The sequence below is a fragment of the Phoca vitulina genome, unplaced genomic scaffold (genome assembly GCF_004348235.1).
Source record: "Phoca vitulina isolate PV1807 unplaced genomic scaffold, GSC_HSeal_1.0 scaffold69, whole genome shotgun sequence".
Classification (NCBI taxonomy): domain Eukaryota; kingdom Metazoa; phylum Chordata; class Mammalia; order Carnivora; family Phocidae; genus Phoca; species Phoca vitulina.
In genome coordinates, this window is record NW_022589772.1 from 125920 (window position 1) to 141401 (window position 15482).

A 15482-nucleotide genomic window follows, 5' to 3' on the forward strand; every position below is an offset into this window, starting at 1 on the left:
CCCCCCCCCCCAAGATGAATGCCCAGCTCTGGATTAACACAGGGTTTGGTGAAGAATTTAAGTTATCCAATCATTTCAGCCTGATGTCAAAAATACAATTTCTCAGGCACTCACTATTCCCACCTCCCAAGGCTACAACTGAAAAACCTGGAGCCCGGGAGGAACGGGTGCTTTTGGATCTTCTGTTTCTAGTGACCTACACTTGAAAAGGAACAGAATGGCACTCTGGGCACTTTCTACATCGACACAATACAGTTTTGCCCCGGGGCAAACGTGAGCACTTCTGTGGAATGGAGTCATGGGAGAAAGGGTTTTACAGTCTGGTGGGAAAAGAAGAGATAAAATAAATGAAACCTGAGGAATGTTACTTTTAAACTAAAGCTGCCCAGAATGTGTAATTTGACAGTCTTAACTTTGTCTTCAATGGGTGATGCTATCTTTAATTAGTTTTTTTAAGCTCCAGTGAGGTGCCTTGATTGTACAGGACTCCAGAACAATGTGTATTTAGTTTGTTACCTTCTGCAAAACAATCAGTAACCACCAGCAGATGGGCAATTGAGTGGGATTCAACCTTTCTTCAGGGTTCTCTCTGAGCATAGTGAGTTCCTCTCATGGAGCCTATTTTATTTCTTGTAACCTGTCAGTTATTACTTTAATATTGTTTGCTGTATGCTATTTACCAACTTATTTTAAAATCCTTTCTTTATTGATCATCTTGGCATTCCTAATGAAGCATTGATAATATTGGAATAGGAGGAAGCTTTAGAGTAGACAGAAACAAAAAAAAATTTAAATAGTCAAATAGACAATAGTGAAATAAAAAATAATCAAATAAAAAAACACATATGCAAAAATAACTCCAGCCCCACTTCCCACCATATTCAAAGTTAACCCCAAACATATTATATTTCTAAATGTAAAACCTCAAACTATAAAACCTCTAGGAGAACACATAGGAAGAAATATTTGTGACCTTGCGTTAGGCTAAAATTTCTTAGATACAACATCAAAAGCATGATCCATAAAAGAAAAAATGACTAAATCTGACTTTGCCAAAATTAAGAACGTCTGTTCTTTGAAAAACATTGAGAGAAAATATTTGCAAATCACATATCCAATCAAGGACTTGTCTCCAAAATACATAAAAACACTCAAAACTGGCTAATAACAAACAATGCAATTAAAAATGGGCAAAATGTTTGAACATGACAATACATAGATGGCAAATAACCACATTAAAAATGTTCAACATCATAGGTCATTAGGGAAATACAAATTAAAACCACAATGACAGATCATTCGGCACCTGTTAGAATGATTCAAGTTAAAAGGACTAACCACACTAAAGTGTTAGTGAGGATGTGGATGAACTGGAACTTTTATATATATATTGCCGGTAGCAATGTAAAATGGTACAACCAGTTTGGAAAACGAATTGGCCGCTTCCTAAAAAAGTCAAACACAGACATACCCAATTACTCAGCCATTTCATTCCTAGGTATTTACCAAAGAGAAATGAATGCATATCTTTATACAAAGAGTTCTGTATGAATGCTCAACAGCAGCTATATTTGTAAGAGCCCCAAACTGGAAACAATCCAAATGCTCATCAGCAAGTGCATGTGTAAACAAATCTGTGCTATCTCCATTCACCGGCATATAATTCAGGAATAAACAAGGAATGCATTTATGGTACATGTGACAACATGAATGAATATCAAAATATTATGCTGAGTGAAAGAAGCTAGACCAAAAAAAAAGGATACATACTGTAGGGGTCCATTATATAAAACTCATAAAAATTCAAACTAATATAAAGTGAAAGAAAACAAATGAGTGGTTGCCTGGGATGGGGGCCGGAAGGCATTACAAAGGGTCATGAGAAAACCTGATGTGATAATGGATATAAAAAAAAAAATCAATTATCAGTCAGGCCCTAAAGAAGGTAATAAGGCTGAAAAAGATGAAGAAGGACACTGACCAACAAGGGAAAAGTGTGAGCAAAGGCTCAGAGGTAAAATGAGTATTGGGGGCAGGGGTGAGGGGATGCGGGTAGAGACTAATGGGAAAGAGCACTTGCTAGCAGACCTGGAGCAAGACTGTGGAGGGCCTTAAATGCTAAGCAGAACACTTGAGACTAAAGTCTAGAGTCAATGGGGAATCCTTGAAGGATTCTGGGGAGGGAAGAGTCAGAGGAGTGTTTGAAGATCAGCCAGGGAAGACTGAATGGAGAAGAGCTGTCTGGAAATCAGAATCAGTTAGTGTACTGGCTGCCAGTCACCCAGCGAGCCTGCCCAGACAGCTCCCCAGCGCACAGGACAGCTCCCTATCCATACCAAGTCACCCGAACCAGTCTCACATCCAACATACAGACAGCAATATAAGCGCACAAGTCAGTTACAAATTCAGTTCTGATAAGGGCAGTGTAAGTGGTTTAGCCCATGTTATCTACTCGATCCTACTGCCTGGTAGGCTAGAAATACGGATTCTCTAAATTAGTACAAGGCATTCTATATCTAACGGGTACAAAGAACGCACCAGGGGATCCTAGAAACTTGAGACGAAATCGTCTAGCCCAATTTATGGATGAGCAAAGTGAGATCCAATTTGGGGAAGGTCACTGAACAACTGAGTCATGTAACCAGGGAATATGGTCCATGAGTGAGTCCCCAAGCTGGATTTCAGGGATCCGCAGTTTGTAAACATATTCATGTTACTCTCAACACAGGGATATTACAGATGCATATACGAATAGCTTGTCATTACATCTCTCACTGTGATTATAATCCAAACACTTGGAAAAGGTTAGTTTCTAGCACTTATTTCTCCACCCTTGCTTGGCATATTTTATGCCATCAATATAAACCAACAGTGCCATCATTATGGATCCCATTAATAAACTATCAAACTCCACCAAAGCTACTCTTTCTGCCTTTGAATTATACCCACAGCAATAAATTGTAAAATAATGCTCAAAATTTTTAACACCATTACAAGCAATTATAAAAATTCTTGTTATTTAGAAGAAATTGACAATCATTTTGTAAGACTGTAGAATTCAAATGAACACCTATACTTACATTGAAACCTGACATGTTAATATCTATCCGTGGTTCACCTTCCTTCTGTCCTTTTGGTGCAATTTGATTGAGAAGATGGAAATAGGCTTTGGAATCCTACAAATGAATTGAAAATCTCAGTGAGATCACATCTACAAAGAATGAATGTATCCCATTGTCCCATGTTTGGTAGGATATTTGCACTGGATTTTGTGAGAATATATGGCACAAATCTCTGTCTTCTAATCTAACAGATCTTTCCCCCAGAAAAGCCCATCTATCTGGCCTAATGTCTGTCTCGAATATGGATAACTGGATTTTATCATGACTTTACAACTGATTAACATTACCAATACAATAATGCTAGTAAACACATTAACTAGTTCTGTACCTTCACTGAATTACTGAAGTCAATAAGCTTGGTAGATAAAACAAGCAAGAAAAGAAAGTAGGAGCAGAAATCCAGGAAGCATAGGGAAAGAGAAAACAGACAGGTTACATCATTACAAAACACAATATATACCATAACCTATGGAGAAGAGATTAGCTATGTTAAAGATGTATTTAATTGTAAATTTAAATGACATTTTTTAAATGAGTAACTCTTGAGTTGGTGAAATAACATTTAACCCTGTATGACCTGAATATAGTTAACCAAACAAGATATTTTTTTTTTTAAGTAGGCTCCCCACCCAGCATGGAGCCCAATGCGGGGCTTGACCTCATGACCCTGAGATCAAGACCTGAGCTGAGATCAAGAATCGGACGCTTCACTGACTGAACCACCCAGGTGCTCCCTGAAGATTTTCTTTTTGTTTTAAGCTCCTGAACTCATTCATTGTTTGAATGTTTTACTTGGAATCCCAGTGACTAAAAGTGGCGCTGCTCATATGGGGGTAGGCTAGGTGAAATCAGGCTGTGTGGACCCTCTACAGAATACAACTTGAGAACCACTGTACTGGGGCAAACCCTTAATAACCGTCTTCAACACACATGTCAAGTAAACTTCTGCCTTTAGGGGACTGAACCTGGAGTCAAGACTCCTTAATCCTGCTCTATTGGAAGATGACCTTCCCAGCCGTGATCAGTTTCTATTACTGAACCCTGACGGTCCAGACAGGCTTATAAAGGAACGTTTCTCCTAGTAAACTCTGTAGATTATGTGCATCTTAACCCCCTGGGGGAAGCCGTTCAATATACAGATTACTGGGTCCAACCCCAGACCTACCAAATACAAATCTCTGGGAGCTGCATCTTAAATGAGCCACCTAAGCGAGTTGGATACAGAATGCCAGAAATGATTCTAACAGTGGGGAAAATCAGGGGAGTGAAATCGACTTCAGAGCCATTCATGAACTGCAAACCCAGATCCCACCATTAGCAGGCGCAGGATTTGCTTCCCCGTAAGAGGGCATTACCGTCGTCGTGAAAGCGCTTTTGCTTACAATTTCTTCTTAATGGTGCATGAACAGCTCATAATCGAATCCTATGCCCTTGAGAAGAATGGAGAAAGAGCAGACCCAGCAGTGTCTTTCGACCCTGCAAAGGGCTTTACAGGTGAAAATTACACTTGAAGTACAGATAAGTTGGAAGCCTTTTTTCACATTACTGAACAATCCTTTTTTAAAAAGATTCAAGGCAGGCTCCATTTTTAAACACTATTTCCTCTTGTACATTTCAAAGAGGTCCCAGAACAGAAAATCCATTTAAGAGTGGTTTTCGGGAACACATCTTGTGCATAAAGCAAAAATATACCTGGCCAAAAATCTTGTGTAAGTTAAAAGAAGGGGTGGGAGGCCTGCTGGTCTTATAATTTGGGAGCTATCCTTAATTTTCCCTGGTGAAATCAGTAATGCAAATATCGCACGACTTCCTCTCCCCGCTGAGCACATCGATAGGATCACAGCCTATCGTTTTCATAGCCCTGTGGGTCAGTGATATCTGGTGAAGATCCTTGAATGTGTTCCCTGTGTCCCAAACACTTGGATTTGGGAGAGAGTCGAGTCAATGAATGAGAATTTTTTTGCTGTGGTGATTTTGGCCCCCTCTCTCTGGGAAGCTACCAATGTCTCCTTCCTCTGCTAGTTTTTTCCTTACTGCCTTTGAGAAGCAAATGCCAAAATGTAACACAAGAAATATTTGTAGGTCTTTTATGTGGTGGGTCTTGTGGTTGGAGGCAGGCTTTGGTCGGAGGACCCTAGGGCAGGGGCTGAGGTACGAGACAGCCATATGTAAGAGTTCATCACTACCCTCATAAACTCAATGTCTACAGGTGGGAGCACATGATAGAAAGAAGCCAAATAAGAAAGGGGAAGGAGAATCCTGGGGCGCTTTCTCTCTCTTCCAGGATTTACTAACAGGTACCCTGAGGTCTGGGAAAGGCAATTAGGAAGAGAATGGTCACGGCCCACCCTCTGATACTCCATGTTTAACAGGTGGCAGAACAGAAAGCCTCAGGACTATATAATACTTTGACCCTTTCCCACAGAAGGCAAGTTAAACTCGGTGCTAGTACTGTTCACTAGGTTTCAGCTCTCCCGAAATCTACCACCAGGGCCGAGGGCCAACAAGGCCTGGCGATATCCTAGCAGGACTTTTCCCTCTGTCTAACTGGGAGGAAGTCATCCAAGACAGCGTATCCTCCAAAGGCGTGATGGTTCTTTGCACGGTTACCTTGATGTCAGCACTAAAGTTGTTGATTTTTTGCCAGCCTGAGTTTTCCAAGTGAAAGTTTGCCCATCTGAGCAGAAGCTCTTCCGGAGACAATTTCATAAGCTCCTCCAAAGTCTCACCATCTCGAAGTAAGGCGGCCAAGGCTATAAGGAAAACAAACACACAAACCCCACAACCAATATATTATATGACAGTGGTCATTACAAGTTCATTCGGTCTTTGGACACTCTGTTCGGTAACAGAGGTGCAATGACTGGTCTGACCTAGTTCCTCATTTTTAGGTACTGATAGTCTAATAGAAGATAATATATTAGTAGATAATTACATGATGATCTAGATAAAGACACTGTTATGAGAATACATAGCAAATACATAATTTATTTTATTAGTCTTCATGTTCCAAATGGCAAATAAGTTACAGCTTTTAAAACATTTTACGTTATGTCATATGTTTACCTAAATTGTCCTTGTTTTTTTTTTTTTTTTTAAAGATTTTATTTATTTGAGCGACTGAGTGTGAGCGGCGGGGAGGAAGAGAGGGAGAGGGACGAGCAGACTCTCCCCAAAGCTCGCCTCGGGGCTCAATCCCACAACCCTGAGATCATGACCTAAGCCAAAATCAAGAGTTGGACACTCAACAGACTGAGCCACCCAGGCACCCCGAAACACTATGGTATTTATATTTAAGTGTAATTATTTGACTCTCAAAGGGTTAAATCTATTTTTAAAAATATTTTTTAAAGTAATCTCTGCACCCAACGTGGGGCTCAAACCCACAACCCCGAGATCAAGTGTTGCAACATTCCACCAACTGAGCCTGCCAGGTGCCCTGGGTTAAATCTATTTTTAAAGGGATATAATTTAACTTTACGTTTTCTATAGCACCTAACATGTAAAAGCTGCTGTTACTTTTTGTTGTTGAATTGAATGTATAGAAGCAGCCAAGGGTTTCTGGTAAATATTCCCTATAGGGAGTAGGTAGAAGCAGGGGTGTCTGCAGAGAGAACAGTCTAAATTTTGGCATTGTTTTAGGAGTAAGTTGTGGAGTCCTAATGCAAAAATTACCTCCCATGAAATAAAACGAGGTTTAGCTTGAACAAGAAGACTGAAACTGCCTGATTTCTTTTTGTTTAAAGATTTTATTTATTTGAGAGAGAGAGAGAGAGAGAGCGAGAGAGAGCACAGAGAAAGAGTGAGAGGGAGAAGCAGGCTTCCCGCTGAGCAGGGAGCCTGATGCGGGGCTCGATCCCAGGACCCCGAGATCATGACCTGAGCCGAAGGCAGACGCTTAACCGACTGAGCCACCCAGGCGCCCCATGAAACTGCCTGATTTCTGAAGAGGTCTAAGCAATACCTTTATCAGGCAAATTTCATCTTTCACAGACTCTGCTTCATGCCGCGTCATTCTGACGCTGAGGGATTTAAGCCAGGGCAGAAGCAGCAGGTCACTTGTCCAAGACCCTCCTTTGGCTCCCCATCTCCACCACGTCAAAGGCTAGGGAGGACTAAACAGCCTGATATCTATGCACCTGAGACCTTTTCAAAGAAAAGTCATTTGATTTACTACATAAGCCAATGTGATTTTATTTTGCTGTCCCCTTTGCCTTTCTGAACGGACTTCAACTTCTTTAACAAGACAAACGCCACTGTGCAGAAGGCCAGCAACGAGAGTAATTGTCTTTGCTCAAATATATGTACCTCTGAGTGGATTGAAAGAGCAAGTGTAACAGTCTCAAAAGTGCAAAAAAGTCTTATCATGGATTGATGTGCAAAATAAGACCGTCGACAGACATTCTGGGGCCTTGAAAAGACTGAGAACCCCAAATACATATTCCCCAGAAGTAACTAGGATTGAGAGAGCGATTTCTGGAATAAAATAAGACTATCTGGAGTGGTGTTTAATGTTTTAAGCTTTGCAGGAAGAGGATCATGTAGTATTGCCCAGGACACATGACAATTATATTGTGCGTGCTTATACATCCTACAAATCCATGGTGTGATGTGAAACCCCATGCTGTAAGAAGTTCAGGAAATATGTGACCATCAAGGGTGGGGTAGACTAGTTTGAAGAGGTCTTCAATCTGGGGGTGAAGATGGGGCGGTAGTTGTGCAGGCAGATTAGAAAAGAAAAGATACCCAGTCTGAGGACCTTGGGAATGTTCCTTAAACTCTGCGCTTTTGTGTCTTTATTACAAAACGAATTCTAAAGCACCAGGCAAATGTGAATTACTACTAAAGAAGAAAAGTTGTAATTAGACTGTTTTCCAGAACAACACTATAGCATTACCTTCTGTTAATTCTAGTTATCATCTAATCACCACAATTAAGTGAAAGCACGACAGTCTGCGTGACCAGGAAAAAATACCCAATAAACAACTTTCAAAATAATGACTGTGTTCCATTACCTTCATTCCTGCTTAATTCAATGTCGGCGAACAAACCAATCTTAATGATCTGCCAAAGCAGTCCCAGAACCAGATGCGGTTTCCCAGCCCGCAAATCCTCGGCACCGATGTTCACAACGTGACACCCAATGGCGGAAGCAGAGTTCAGTGCCAAGTTTAAGTTTTCCTGCAAGACAGCCAATGTACACATTTGCTTCTTGACCTTCCCAGTTTTTAAGGAGTCTACTCCCTTTACTGAAAATCATGCTCAACGAGGAAATTAATTTCAGTCACACATGATCCACAGAAAACAATTTCCAGGCAACAAACTCCAGACTTTGGTGTTAAAGGCATAGCTAAAACAAATCTCAGCCTTATTATTGTTACTGTCTTTTCCAGAATTCCGTGGGAAGTTAACTTGGTATTTTTATTTGGTCTCTTTTGAAGTACACGGACGTTGTCACAAAAGGAAAAGGTCGAGTGACTAGAGTCAGGATATCCATGCAGGTTAAGGGTCGTATTTCTTTTTTTCTTTTTAAAGATTTTATTTTTAAGCAATCTTTACACCCGACATGGGACTCAAACTTACAACCCCGAGATCAAGAGTCACATCTTCTACCAACTGAGCCAGCCGGGTGCCCCAAGAGTCATTGTATTTCTATTTTTTTTAAAGATTATTTATTTATTTATTTGACAGAGAGAGAGAGAGACCAGCAGAGGGAAAGGGAGAGGCAGACTCCCCACTGAGCAGGGAGCCTGATGTGGGACTCGATCCCAGGACCCCGGGATCATGACCTGAGCCGAAGGCAGACGCTTAACCGACTGAGCCACCCAGGCGCCTGAGTCGTTGTATTTCTAAAAATGCCTAAATGAGAGGTCTATTCCATGCATCTGAAAAAGTTCTAGAAGCTGAATTCTCCACATCCCAAGAGGTGCTCTTGCCCGAGGGAATTTTGCTATCTCAGAGTATAATACTCACTTGATGGAAAAGAAAAATGCTCCATTGCTTAAGCATGCTAATTAATTAAGAGCTTAAATATTTTTGCTTATTTCTGCAGGCTTGAACACAGTGTGTAATGAGAAGAACACAGGGCTTTGGAGCTAGACCTGGATTTGAACTTCAGTTCCAACATTAACCCTGGGCAAGCTCAGGAGCCTTTCTGAGTCCCAGCTCTCCTGTCAAATTTGGATAATAGTCCTAAACTCAAGAGTTAATATAGGAATTAAATGGGAAGATACGAAGGGCAGAACTGATGGTCTACAGAATAGGCCCTCACAAGGCAGTTTCCTGGAAAAGGGCAGGGAGATCAATGCGTACCTGAATGATGAAGGGTGTCAGTTTCTTCTTGTTGATTGCTCTTTCATCAATTGTATCAGGAACTGAAAGGTTGATCATTTTACTGAAACACAAATTAAGCAAGGAATTGGTTTACTTTTAAAGAGCCTGTAAATATTCACAAATGTTTTAAGGCACATGACATATCTCGCATGTAATCCGAAAAATTCAGTGCAATATGTGACTTTTATCATGTTGATAACAAAAAAACTATGCACATGAAAAAAAGACCAAAATGTTTACAGTAGGTGGGTATTTCTATGTTGGGGATTGGGGCATTCTTTCTCATTTTAATTTCTTTGTATATTCCCATCATTTTATAAGAATGAATAACTTGGATATTGAAAAAACCTTACTGAGTACATTTTAAAAACAGATAAAATCCCACACGGAAATTGTGTCTCTTCTCGATTGTAAAATTCACAAATAAGAATGACCATTTATTCACAGGAGGTAAATTTGTTGAGCATGAGATTCTTTCAGTCACCGTATTTGTTGAGAGCCTAAATGAGCAGGCATGATATTTGGTGCTGCTAATCCAGTGGTGACAGAAAGGTTCTACTAATTAGACTAGAATCTGTGATTTCTTTGGACGAATCTCATTTCGTAAAATTTGGACTTAGATGCTAACATTTTAGGTGTTTCTAATACTGCCCCAAAATATATGATTCTGCACAGGGAAAACCATGCTTCTTTCCATGCCAGATTTATTTATTTATTTATTTATTTATTTATTTAAAGATTTTATTTATTTATTTGACAGAGAGAGAGACAGCGAGAGAGGGAACACAAGCAGGGGGAGCGGGAGAGGGAGAAGCAGGCTTCCCGCCGAGTAGGGAGCCCGATGTGGGGCTCGATCCCAGGACCCTGGGATCATGACCTGAGCTGAAGGCAGACCCTTAACGACTGAGCCACCCAGGCGCCCCCAGATTTATTTTTTTTTAACATTTTATTTATTTGAGAGAGAGAGAGAGCACAAACAGGGAGAGGGAGAAGCACATTTCCCACAAAGCAGGGAGCCTGATGCGACATGGGACTCGATCCCAGGACCCCGGGATCATGACCTGGGTTGAAGGCAGATGCTCAACCGACTGAGCCACCCAGGCGCCCCTGTGTCAGATTTGAATATCAAATCAATAGCATCATGTGATTCTCTCTCTGTATTAAAACACATGGGGGAATTATTTCTTTAGTGCCTATACATGGACGAAACGGGCTATCTTACGCTTTTTAACGGGGATCATAGTGGATGCAGGTGAAATGCAAAGGGGTTTGAATATCCTGACTGCAGCTCGGTTGGTCTTACACAGCTCCTGAGTGGCAGAGGCTGAAGACGAACCCAGGCAGACTGATTGTGGAGCATGCTCTTAGCCCATCAACGGACAACGTGTTGATCATCTTACATCCTTTCTGCCAAGATTTTTCAGAAATGAGTAATTGGAGAGTGAGAACTGAAGAGGAGGTTCTCTTTGTATTTTGAAGCTATGGTACTTTAAAAATAAGTAGACACTGACATACTTAAGTCCAACAAAGTTGTCATGTTCTGCTTGCTCAAGTGACGAGAAAAACTGGAAGCTGGTAGCTTCCTTATAAAGCGGTCCCCAGTCTAAATGAGTGAGTTTTAGATTTGTATCTTGGTAGTACTTTCTTGGACACACCCAGACGACTTTCAATTCTAACTGTTTCCCGAGCTGAAGCCGTCGAGCACCCAGAAACCAATATATCAGTTATGTGGAAGGCTGTTTAGGAAATCGGGACACAAAATCAACATCTTACCAAAGCACAATTCCATCACCAACAGCTTTGAACAGGTCGTCGGTATTTGGGTTCATGGGTATAACATGTCTGCAGTCGGGATCATTTTCCAAAGCTTTGTTTATCCAGTTAACAAAAGCGTATTTTTCTTCCTCTATAGTCATGTTGAATAACAAGAAATTAGTTCACACTCTAGGTTGACTCTAAAGCCTAAAATAATTTGTACAGTAGTGCTGAAAGTTAATGTGTCACAAACACGGGGTTCTCCACTTTGGAAACCCAGATACTTGAATACAACATGGCTATTACGAAGTATAAAATTAACAACAAAAAAATAGAGAGCAGGGTTAACTGATCCTTAGAGAAGTTAGTAACCAAATTCTTTAAAAATTATTACTTATATTCCTGTAGAGTTCTACTATAATAAAGCCGATCATTGCTCATATTGTATGATATGTCTTGCAAGCTAACAAAGCCATACAATAAATACTTACAATGCCGTTATGGCAAGTATTAGTCCCAGGTCTAAATACGTGCCACAATGGGCTTCTGCTGTATTCTTAATTAGGAAGCAATGTTAACACATGTGAAACGCGTACTATTACCTGAGTAAGAATGCTGCGTTCCTTCACTGGACAGCTCGGAAGTGCCTCCCAGAGCACAAATCCCTTCTTTCCTGTTGATTGCTTTGCGGAAGGTTTTGGCAATGTCACTGCTTTTTACCTCTTGGAAAATCTACAAATGAAAATACGTTGTTAATTCACCATTCGTTTTAAATCAGGCGCAACGTTTTAAATAAAGCCCTTCTATCTTCTTTAAGACTCCGCTCACCTAATCTCAGGAAACAAACTGAGGGTTGCTGGAGTGGGGGGTGGGGTGGGAGGGATGGGGTGACTGGGTGATGGACACTGGGGAGGGTATGTGTTCTGGTAAGCGCTGTGAATTGTGCAAGACTGTTGAATCTCAGATCTGTACCTCTGAAACAAATAATGCAATATATGTTAAGAAAGAAAAAAAGAAGAAGAAGAATGTAGCAGGAGGGGAAGAATGAAGGGGGGGAAATCGGAGGGGGAGAAGAACCATGAGAGACAATGGACTCTGAAAAACAAACTGAGGGTTCTAGAGGGGAGGGGGTTGGGAGGATGGGTTAGCCTGGTGATGGGTATTGAGGAGGGCACGTTCTGCATGGAGCACTGGGTGTTATGCACAAACAATGAATCATGGAACACTATATCTAAAACTAATGATGTAATGTATGGGGATTAACATAACAATAAAAAAATTAAAAAAAAAAAGAAAAAAAAGACTCCGCTCACCTACATTTTCCCACATGGGTGGTGAGTCTTAAAGGAGATGGAAAACTGGGCTTGAGTTTTTAAGATGCTAAACAAATACTACAATACTGCAACTGAAAATGAAGCCAGATAGTCAATTGCACACACTTGTCAAAAACGTTAAGTGCCACATGCATTGAATCCGCTTTAAGCCGAAAACTAGTGTGGTTCAAAGGCATAGGTAAATCTGCTAATTTTCTACCAACAAGTAAGGCTTTGTTTGTTCCCTGGAGAGAAAAGGCTGAAGGATCCCCCTTCTTTAACTACAGTTCTTAGCGCAGAGAAAGATGAAAATTTATGACTCAACCAAAAAAAACCTTTTTGGGGGGTACAATGGTAAGAGTTTGTTCAATCAAAATTTACAGAATACTAAGGTGAAAAAATGGGTTAAGTTGGCAGCAAAAAGACAACTCTGGAGAATAAACACAAAAAAGAGGCTTTTCAGTGACTGTCTTGTTTGAGTGTTTATGAAATCCAGCTTCTCGTCACAATGAAGAACGTGGCTAACAAAATGCTAATTGTACAAGAGCAGGTGGTAACAAAGCAAATTTCATACCCTACCCAACTGCCTGACTGAATGGACATTCTAAAGGACTATCTCTCTCTATATATTTTTTAAAGATTTATTTATTTATTTTAGAGAGAGCGCCCAAGTCGGGGGGGCAGGGAGAGGGGTAGAAGGAGAGGGAGAGAGAATCCTCAAGTAGACTCCCTGCTGAACACAGAGCCTGAGGTGGGGCTGGATCCCAGGACCCTGAGATTGACCTGAGCTGAAATCCAGAGTCGGAAGCCCAACCGACTGAGCCACCCAGGTGCCCCAGGACTATCTATGTATTTTTAAATACTGGAACTCACCTAAGCCCAAACTTGTTTCTGATCTACCAGTGCACATGGCTAAAGTAGCCACCTCCAGTAAAATGAGAGCAAGATGTAGCATCTTCATAAAAATTTCTTTAAAAGGGGCACCTGGGTGGCTCAGTCAGTTAAGCGTCTGACTCTTGATTTCAGTTCAGGTCATGATCTCAGGGTTGAGCCCTGTGTAGGGCTCCATGCTCAGCAGGCCGTCTGCTTGGGATTCTTTCTCCCTCTCCCTCTGCCCCCTCCAACCCCACATGCGCGCACGTGCTCTCAAATAAATAAAATCTTTAAAAAAGAAAAGGTGTTTACCACATATAAGTGGACTTACAGAAGGACATGTATGACTCTAATGGAAGAGTTGCTGAACAAACAGAAAAGGAGTCAAAGGCCTTTGGCATTACTGATAGGTACACACACACATGCACACGCACACGCACATCTCAGGAGGTGCAGCCCGTGTTTAAGTTCATAGACCAGGGTGACAATATGTAGCAGTTCAGGTTGTATCTATGAGAACAGGCACGAGGAGAAGTTTGAAATCCAGCCCCATGCGCCACTAACCAAGCCCTGTGTCCTGCACAAGATGGCGGCGTCAGGCCAAAAGCAGGGAGGGCCTTTTTATATTTAGGTTTCCCAGGCGGGAACCTTTTTTTTATCATTAATCCACTAATCCATTGATACAAATCAGAGAGAAAGACTTTCTGTAACTGGTGTAAAAGTTGTTATAGGTGTTGTGGGTGGTCCTCTCGCGAAGTCAAGTTCTCCTCTTGCCTTTCCAAAATCCTGACTTTCCTCGGACTTACAAACCCAATTTTATTTAGGAAAATACGGAGTAGTTCAGTTCCACAAAATCAAGCTTACTCAATTTCCACAGCTGTGATTTTTCTGCTCCACCTGTAATTTCAGAGGTAGAATTTTAGAACGGGTGTGCACGTGTGCGTGTGTGTCTATGTCTGTATATGTCTATAGACACATACACACAGACTACTCTAAATATTGCACACAAATATTGCACACAACCAACTAAATACTGAAATCATTTCCCCTCCTTTCTGGCCATTATACGGACTCTGTAAAGTATCGTAGTGTAGAGCTGACTCCTCATGCGCTCTGAGCAATTTCTGAATGACTGAAATTATTTTTATGTACGCTGATTTTTTAAGACCAACTTTAATTTCATTCAGTTTACCTCAACTTCTGAGCCAAGATTATGCAACAAAAGGGTGACCAGCGAATATAGCAGTCTTCACTGTGATGCATTTGGTCCCCGTAACTCCTCTTTGAGAACTATGTATCTGCTCAGTAAAAACGCAATATTCACTGTTCTACCTCATTCTGAACTCCCCTTCATTTAGCTGGACATTGTCTAGTAATTAAAATCTGAAATGTGTGCTTTCCCTCATGACTGACATACCATAAATCACTGGCATGACCAAAAAAAAAAAAAAGCATCCAAAATGTTATTGCTTCAGAAATGACCTATGAAAAGTTATTTTATTTTTTTACTAGGACTATCTTTGCCTCAAGATCGTTTGCGTCTAGAAATTAGGTTGGTTTCCATGATCACAACCGCAGCTGAAAAATAAATGCAAATTTATATGCAGCATGGAAAAGAGGAATAATACAAATAATAAGTAAAAAAAAAAAGAATGCTGTATAATATCCTAATGCAATTACTTACTTCACTGTAGTTAGTTAAGCTCATGCTTGGGAATGAAAGCAAAGTTGCAATCAAATCAGTTAATTTTTAATTGCCTTACAAAGGTTATATGACCTTCGTTTTTTACATATTTTTACATATTTTTAAATAAATGTTTTCAGCCATGCTCAAACTTTCAGGTTCATGGTATTTTCCTCTGTTCCTTAGATTAATTAAAAAAAAATTTTAAGGGATAATTGAAGATTTATGTATCTTCAATGGATTCACCCCAGGAGAATTTGCATTTTATTTTCTACGTTAGGGAAGAAATTGCTCCAGTGGATGATAAAGCTATTTGAGTAGAAGCCCTTGGCTTAACAAGACTCTGTGAAATCAGAGATAACACAAGGACAACTACTGTGCTAAAGTCTTCTCAATGAATCT

General features: G+C 40.6%; 1 protein-coding gene across 5 annotated transcripts in view; it reads right to left on the bottom strand.

Moving 5' to 3' along the window:
* Positions 1-15482, bottom strand: part of PLS3 (plastin 3) — an 81417-nt gene that overhangs the window by 7395 nt on the left and 58540 nt on the right. For 4 of the 5 annotated variants that reach the window (XM_032392724.1, XM_032392725.1, XM_032392723.1 and 1 more), the window contains 7 exons: positions 11813-11942; positions 11229-11361; positions 9435-9516; positions 8138-8303; positions 5733-5875; positions 3451-3477; positions 3081-3176 (listed from right to left, as the gene is read on the bottom strand). In XM_032392724.1, the coding sequence (XP_032248615.1) occupies positions 3081-3176; positions 3451-3477; positions 5733-5875; positions 8138-8303; positions 9435-9516; positions 11229-11361; positions 11813-11942 (777 nt within the window). The remainder of the gene's footprint in view (positions 1-3080; positions 3177-3450; positions 3478-5732; positions 5876-8137; positions 8304-9434; positions 9517-11228; positions 11362-11812; positions 11943-15482) is intronic. The other variant, XM_032392727.1, reaches the window with a different exon arrangement.